This window comes from Vespa velutina, chromosome 12 (assembly GCF_912470025.1).
Source record: "Vespa velutina chromosome 12, iVesVel2.1, whole genome shotgun sequence".
Lineage (NCBI taxonomy): Eukaryota > Metazoa > Arthropoda > Insecta > Hymenoptera > Vespidae > Vespa > Vespa velutina.
In genome coordinates this window covers 3475118-3482617 of record NC_062199.1, presented here as the reverse complement: position 1 = coordinate 3482617, position 7500 = coordinate 3475118, and the positions used below count along the sequence as shown (strand labels likewise).

The window sequence follows — 7500 nt, the reverse complement described above, 5'->3', positions numbered from 1 at the left end:
GGAATATTTTTTATATCATGTTTTTTATATCATGGTAAGGATCATGAGCAGTCCTATCGAATGTACTAATAATAGTAGTAATAGTAATAGTAATAGTAATAGTAATAATAATAGTAATAGTAGTAGTAATAATAGTAGTAGTTACAGTAGTAATAATAGTAATAGTAATAGTAGTAGTAATAGTAATAAAAATAATAATAGTAGTAGTAATAATAGTGATAGTAGTAATAATAATAATAATAATAATAATAGTAATAATAATTGTAATAAGAAAAATAATAGTAATAATAATAGTAATAAGGATAATAATAGTAGTAATAACAGTAATGATGGTAATAAGAATAATAATAGTAGTAATAATAGTAATAATAATAATAATAGAGATAATAGTAGATACAAAATATGAAGGTTACAAGTGAATCGAAGTAAATAGACTTATTTTATTTTATTTTATTTTATTTTTTTTTTTTAACTGAATAGAGCGGGAAGGATTCTCCTCCTCTTTGTTTAGACAAATCCATAGATATCTATATCATGGAAAAACATGCGCACAAATTTAAATCCATGCACGTACATATATATATATATATATATTTATTTATTTATTTATCTATCTATATACATATAAATATATATGTCTGTGTATTACTATATATACATGTATATATATATATATATATACAATATATATGTACTTAGGTATATTTTAAAAGCGTTGATGTCTATGTGTACGAATTTTTGTTCGTTATGTCAGGTTGGGCCGACTATATGCTATGAGAGTAAGTACATCGCATGCGGCTTGCATGTGCCGCCTCTTGTAAGAACGCTTGCGCAGTATTAGAGTTTCGGCAGACAGCTCGCCGCTACGGGTGCATCTCGCGGCAGTTCGCGGTCGCCTTCTAAAGCAAGCTCATTAGTCGCTCAGAGCAGCACCGGCACCGCGACAGATTTTTTTTCTTATCCTTCTTTTTTCATACACGTCCGTCAATCGTTAAAAATCTTTAAGAAATCTAATCGACTAATCCCTTTCCCTTAGTTGGTGTCACTTCCTTTTTCTCACACAAACACACACGCACACACATACACACATTTTATCTTTCACTTTTACCTTTATTGTACATTAATTTTCTTTCTCTATTTTTCACACATACAACCTCTTTCTATATCTCTCGAAACTTTTGTTTTTTCCTCATTTTGTCCACTTTTCTTACAACATATACATATATAAATTATTTTCTTCGTTCACGTATCCACCACGTTGTATGGTTGTAACAATACGTTGATAAAGGGAATGGTAATAAAAAAAAAAAAAAATTAAGGAAAGTTACTTTGGATCATTGGATTGGATTGGCGTGCACGTGCGAGGTAGCTAACGAAGTACGGGGGAGCGTCGAACTCTGAACGCGCGTTACGATTAAAGGAAAGCGTGCAGGGACCCGAGTCGAATGTCACGGACTAGGTCGATCTAAGTGTCGTGGCACTAATAAAGATCGGAAGAGTTTACGTATGGAACGATGTTAAATCACGTACTGGCATAAATTTTCTCAACGTGAGCGAGAGGATCGAGCCATTTATCTGAATAGAAGATTGTCCTTGTGAGGTGAGGTCAAATTATAGAAACATAGAAGACGTAACATATAGACGAACGAAGACAGAAAGATAGACAAATGGAAAGACTCGATTGTTTTCGATTGGTCGTAATAGAAAAAAAATAACGAGTGAAGAAGAAAAAAGAAAAAGAAGAAGAGGAAAAAGAGGAAGAAGAGGAAGAGGAAGAAGGAAGAGTAAGAGGAGATTGAAGTTGTAAAACTTTCTCGTAGTAAAAAAAAAGAGTAGAACGTGCTTTCGGGCAAGCTCTGTGTGGGCGTCGAGGTGAACGTAGGTCATCGACACGACGTCGATGAAGATCTGAGGAATAATTGGAAGAGGACATTGGTAACCAAATAGAAGATCGGGTAGTAGTACCTAGTTAGAAAGATCTTCTGTTTCTTTTTTTTTTTTTTCTTTTTTTTTTCTTTTTTTTTTTCTTTGGTTAGTTGATTGTTATTGTTGTTGTTATTGCTATTGTTGTTGTTGTTGTTGTTGTTATTGTTGTTGTTGTTGTTATCATCGTCGTCGTCGTCGTCGTCGTCGTCGTCGTCGTCGTCGTCGTCGTCGTCGTCATCGTCGTCGTCGGCCGATGATCAACGTCGAGACACCGACGTTCCGACATTATACACTCAAGTTCCCGATGCTGCAGCCACCCTCTCCGCTTTTGGAGATGGCGTCCCTGCGTTTACCGGACTCGGAGGAGTTCGACGTCGACACGCGTCGTAGGAGCAACAACGGCAACATGCTACCTACGACGATAGCTACTACTCCACCGGTTACCGGTACATTTCAACAGATCAAGAATGATGTTGGTGATTATTTAAATAATTTATTGGTCGAGGCCATTACCATTAGTCCTAGCCGTGATATTGGAGCACCCTCTATCGAGGATGAACAAACTGGACTTTTCAACGCTAGTAAAACGGAAAATAATTCAACGATCGAGCAATTACCTGATCGACTTTATAGGCATACCATGGCCATGTCAGCGGTTTATTGCGTGGCCTATGTTCTCGTATTTGTCGTTGGTCTTATCGGGAACAGTTTCGTAATAGCTGTCGTTTACCGTTCACCAAGGATGAGGACCGTCACCAATTTCTTCATCGTCAATCTCGCTGTCGCTGATGTATTGGTCATCGTATTTTGCTTACCGGCAACACTGATGAGCAACATATTTGTCCGTGAGTAGATACTACTAAAGATAGATAAATATATCGATATAAGTAATATTATATGTACACACCTCTTATTTATCTATAATATCCATGTAAAGGAAGAATTTTATTCTTCGATTTTTACCATCCTATTACTGTCATTTATCTATACATACATACATACATACATACATACATACATATATATATATATATATATATATATATATATATCGTTCTATTGGTCTCTGGTATAACTTTCTAACGTAACACGACGCTCGTTTAGGGTCGTTTAACTTTTCAAGGATAAGGAAACTTGGAGATAGAGATAGAGAGAGAGAGAGAGAAAAACTGTGGATGCTTTTTAAGAGAAGACACTTTTCTCAAAGATTTATATTACCAAAAGATAAGAGTCTAAACTATTCGAAAAAGAATTACGAATTTTTTGTCGTACGATCGATCGATTAGACCGGAAGAAGAGCTTAATCCTCGACTAGTAGTTAGTTTTCTTTTATTTTCGTCATTATCCTTTCTTTCTTTCCTTCACTCTTTTCTTTTCTACCTTTCTTCCCTTCGAAAAAAAGAAAAAAAAAAGAAAAGAAAAAAAAGAAAAAAAGAAAAAAGAAACGAAAGTGAGAACCTCTTAAAAAGTCCTTTTGAGGTGTGTTACGAAGAAAAAATAAATAAATAAATAAATAAATAAATAAATAAATAAATAAAAACAAATATAAAAAAAAAGAAAAAACAGGGAACAACGTTCTTTGAAGTGAGGCGATTGTGTATGCTGGTCAAGCACCCGCCGAGGTATACTAGGCTGCATGTGGTCCATTTGTCGACGATTTGTCGGTCTCATTTTCTCTCTCTCTCTCCCTCTCTCTCTCTATTTCTATCTCTATCTCTATCTATCTTTGAGTGTATATATATATATGTATATATATACATCTCTCTCTTCCTCTCTCTCTCTCTTTCTCTCTTCCTCTCTCTCTCTCTCTCTCTCTCTCTCTTTCTCTAAAGAGATGGTGGCGTGGGGCGTAAAGGGTGTAGTAGGTCGTTTTGCTCTGGAGGGGATCCCTTGGTACTTCGAAATCGATTCTACCTCGACGCCCTGCAGCGCGATGTTCGCGGAACCATCAAAGTCACGATATCACGATTGCATTTCGACGGATTGCTCCTAGAGTTTCGATTTCAAGTAATTGCACCATAAATTATTACGACGATTGCTTGCTCGCTTCCTCGCTCGCTCGTTCTGACTTTATTTTTTTCCCCCTTCTCTTACCAAAAAATTTTCTTTCATATAAATAATGGTTTTTATATACTTTTACCAACGATATTGAAGGATTAGTTAAAAATCACACTGAGATACGATAAATTTATATGTGTCGTTTATTTCAATAATATATATTATACATAAAATACATGATGTCAATTAAAACGATCGTTTTTATGAATATAATTAAAAAAATATATTTGTATATATAATTATAATAAGTTGTTGCTCGGGTAAGTGTTAAAAAAAGGGGAAAAAAAAAAAAAAAGAAAAAGAAATTTACGGAAAGAAAAAAGAATTCGTTAGAAGGAAAAGTGTCGAAATCCTGAAAGGAGAAAATCGTCGTAGTATATATATATATATATATTTGCGTTTCCGTGGCCCATTTACTCAGCCAAGGCCACGGTGAAAATGATTTTTTTATTGCAGATAGGATAGACGATATATATATATATATATATATATATATATATATATATATATATATTTTATTTATTTAATAGTTTTCTCTCCGCACCGTATAATGTTTTTTGTTCTCAATTACTATTACTACTATTATTATTATTATTATTATTATTATTATTATTATTATTATTATTATTATTATTATTATTATTATTATTATTATTATTATTATAATGATTATTATTATTATTATCATCATCCTCACCATCATCATTATTGTCGTCGCCATCGTCATCATTATCATCATTCTCGACGTTGTCGGTTGCCATCATAAAATTTTATTATTATTCAGATTCCATGCACAAAGGTTCCTGCATAGAGAGCGCTTCGCTTGTATTAGCTGTTCTCATTAACGATATTTCGATGAAGCTAATATATATATATATATATATATATATATATATATATATATATATATATATATATATCGTACGATAAAATAAAATATTTATTTGAATTGCGTTTACAATATTACAATGCACATATAAAGGATCGATACCGAGCTATCGATCTTTTAAAATGATCTTTTACATATTTTTTTTTTTTTTTTTCATACCTAGATCATTCATGAATTTAGTTATTCTAATGTTTCAATAGTCGATATTCATAGTTCTATTATTCATACCGTTCGATATCTAGCATTTACATTTCGTTTCATTTTATTCAGTTAAAAGTTTTATATAGAAAGGACAGGCACGTTTTGTCTCTTAAGTATTCAGTTAGGTTACGGAGCTCATTTTTATGGGAAGGGGGGTCCTTCAATTTCCTGGTTATTTCGTTTTATTAGCTCTACACGTGTTTACTTGGTCAGGTCAACTCAGGTTCAAAAGATCACGCAGGGATCATTATGAATCAATGATTCTCTTTTTTCTTTGTTTCATCTTTTTCCTAACATTTTATTTATTATTCTTATTTTATTTTCTTTCCTTTCTTTTCTTTTTCTTTTTGCTCTTCTGTTCCTCTTTTTTTTCTTTTCTTTTTTCTTCTTTCTCAAGTTATATCATAATTAGTAATTCATAGTAATTTCATAATAATTAATAATCACGTTTTTCTCAATGTATTAATTGAATTTTCTTTTATTTTCCCTTTTATTTCGAATGATTTTTTCGAATATTTCTTTTCTTTCTCTTCGTCTTCTTCTTCTTCTTCTTCTTCTTATTTTCCTTCTTCTTGCCAAAAAAACAAATTGACTGAATAGAATTCGAAAAAAATTATATTTGCTAAATCCATTCGAAATTATTTGTATTAATCGAATCGACTCATTTATCGATTCGATCATTATTTCCTTATCTTTATTTTCCGATCTTATCTTTAAACAGATGATACGACGTTAGAGACTTTCACGAAAAAAAAAAAAAGAAAAAAAAAAGAAGAAAAAAAAATCGTTCGATTTATTCTTCCTCTTGAGAATGAATTCCAAAGATAAACCCCTACCACTTTTCTTATACTTCGCGTTCACTTTGAATCACGATTATAAAAGGAACCATTCGTGAACGATTTTGCGACGTTACATTACGATTTTTTTCTTTTCTTTTCTTTTCTCTTCTTTTGGATTCATTGCCATTTAAATTATCATTCTCCTTTAGAAATAATAGATAATTTATAATTATTATTAACATCTATAAATAGATAATTATAAAAGATAAACAATCTATATGTTACAATTATCAATATGTAACAATCTATTTATATTTATAAATGGACAATTATACATATAGATAATTTATATATATATATATATATATATATATATATATATATATATATATATATTATAATAATTAATTATTAATAATTTATCAATTTTATTTATTAATTATTTATTGATAATTTATATTTATAAGTTTATATAAGTAAAGATTTTCTATCACCCCTCCCTCCCTTTCCCCCCCCTTAAGATATTTTTCTCTTTCTTTCTTTTTTTTTTTTTTTGCTTTTCTCTTTTCTCTCTTTTCCCGCCAAATATTTCAGATCGATTTGTTTATTATTTCCCTTTTTTTCTCTGGATTTTTTTCTCCTTCTTTTTCTTCTTTTTCTTTCTTTTCTTTTCGTCCAATGTCCAATAAAAAGAAATACGTTTGGGTACGATTATTTTCCATTTGTTCATATTTTTTTTTTTTTTTTTTTTTTTTTTTTTTTTTTAATGAACGACTTGTTTATGGTCACGCATAGCACGCTGGCACGTGCCTTGGGTCTGCATTAGCATTGTTGACAACGTTTTTACAAGTGTCACCGTTCAAAAGAAAAATAAAATGGTTTCGTAAGAGAATATATTATATTCTAACACAAGGCTAAGTTTTTCTACTAGTGAGTAATAGTTTATTCGCAGGGGGACATTTTCTAATACGATTGTTTTCTTATCTTAATTTTTTTTTTTCTTCTTTCATTCTTTTCTTCTTCTTCTTCTTCTTTCTTTTTTTTTTTCTTTCTTTAATCGTCATTCCACAAAAATTCCTTTCTCCTCTTTAGAATTCCTCTTTCCCGATTGAAACAGATCCGAACACCGGGCAAACTAAACAGAATTCACATTCCATTTTCAATCTTTCATTCTTAAAGTACTTTAAGCACGTTCGAAAGCTCTCGTGCTCAGGGAGAACGAATTCAAAGTTAAGAAACTTCAATAAAAGCAAAAACCTATTTCATACGACCTTACCTTACGAAGCACGAATATTTCTTCCCTTAATATACAATTAAATTGTCGTCGTCGTTGTCGTTGTCGTCGTCGTCGTAAAAATGTTAAAAAAAAAAAAAAAAAAAATAGGAAAAAGAAAAAAAATCGGAAAGTAAAAAAAGAAAAATCGAACGTCAACGGGAGGGAACTTGACAAAATCATGAAAATAAATGAATACGATATGTAATAATTTTTATCCGTTGAAAAAAAAAAAGAAAAGAAAAGAAAAGAAAAGAAAAGAATCGTGAAAAAATAACTTTTAATCCTCCGATCTATAATGATTATTTCTTCTGGATCGAGATAGATGGAAGAAAAAAAACAAAAAAAAAAAAAAAAAAAGAAAACAGAAATGA

At 31.1% G+C, this 7500-nt stretch overlaps 1 protein-coding gene across 1 annotated transcript in view; it reads left to right on the top strand.

The window, feature by feature from the left end:
* The first annotated feature begins 894 nt into the window (after positions 1-894).
* Positions 895-7500, top strand: part of LOC124953223 (neuropeptide SIFamide receptor-like) — a 51240-nt gene continuing 44634 nt past the window's right edge. Inside the window, exon 1 of the mRNA XM_047504278.1 lies at positions 895-2771. Coding sequence (XP_047360234.1) covers positions 2180-2771 — 592 coding nt within the window. The 5' untranslated portion in view covers positions 895-2179. The remainder of the gene's footprint in view (positions 2772-7500) is intronic.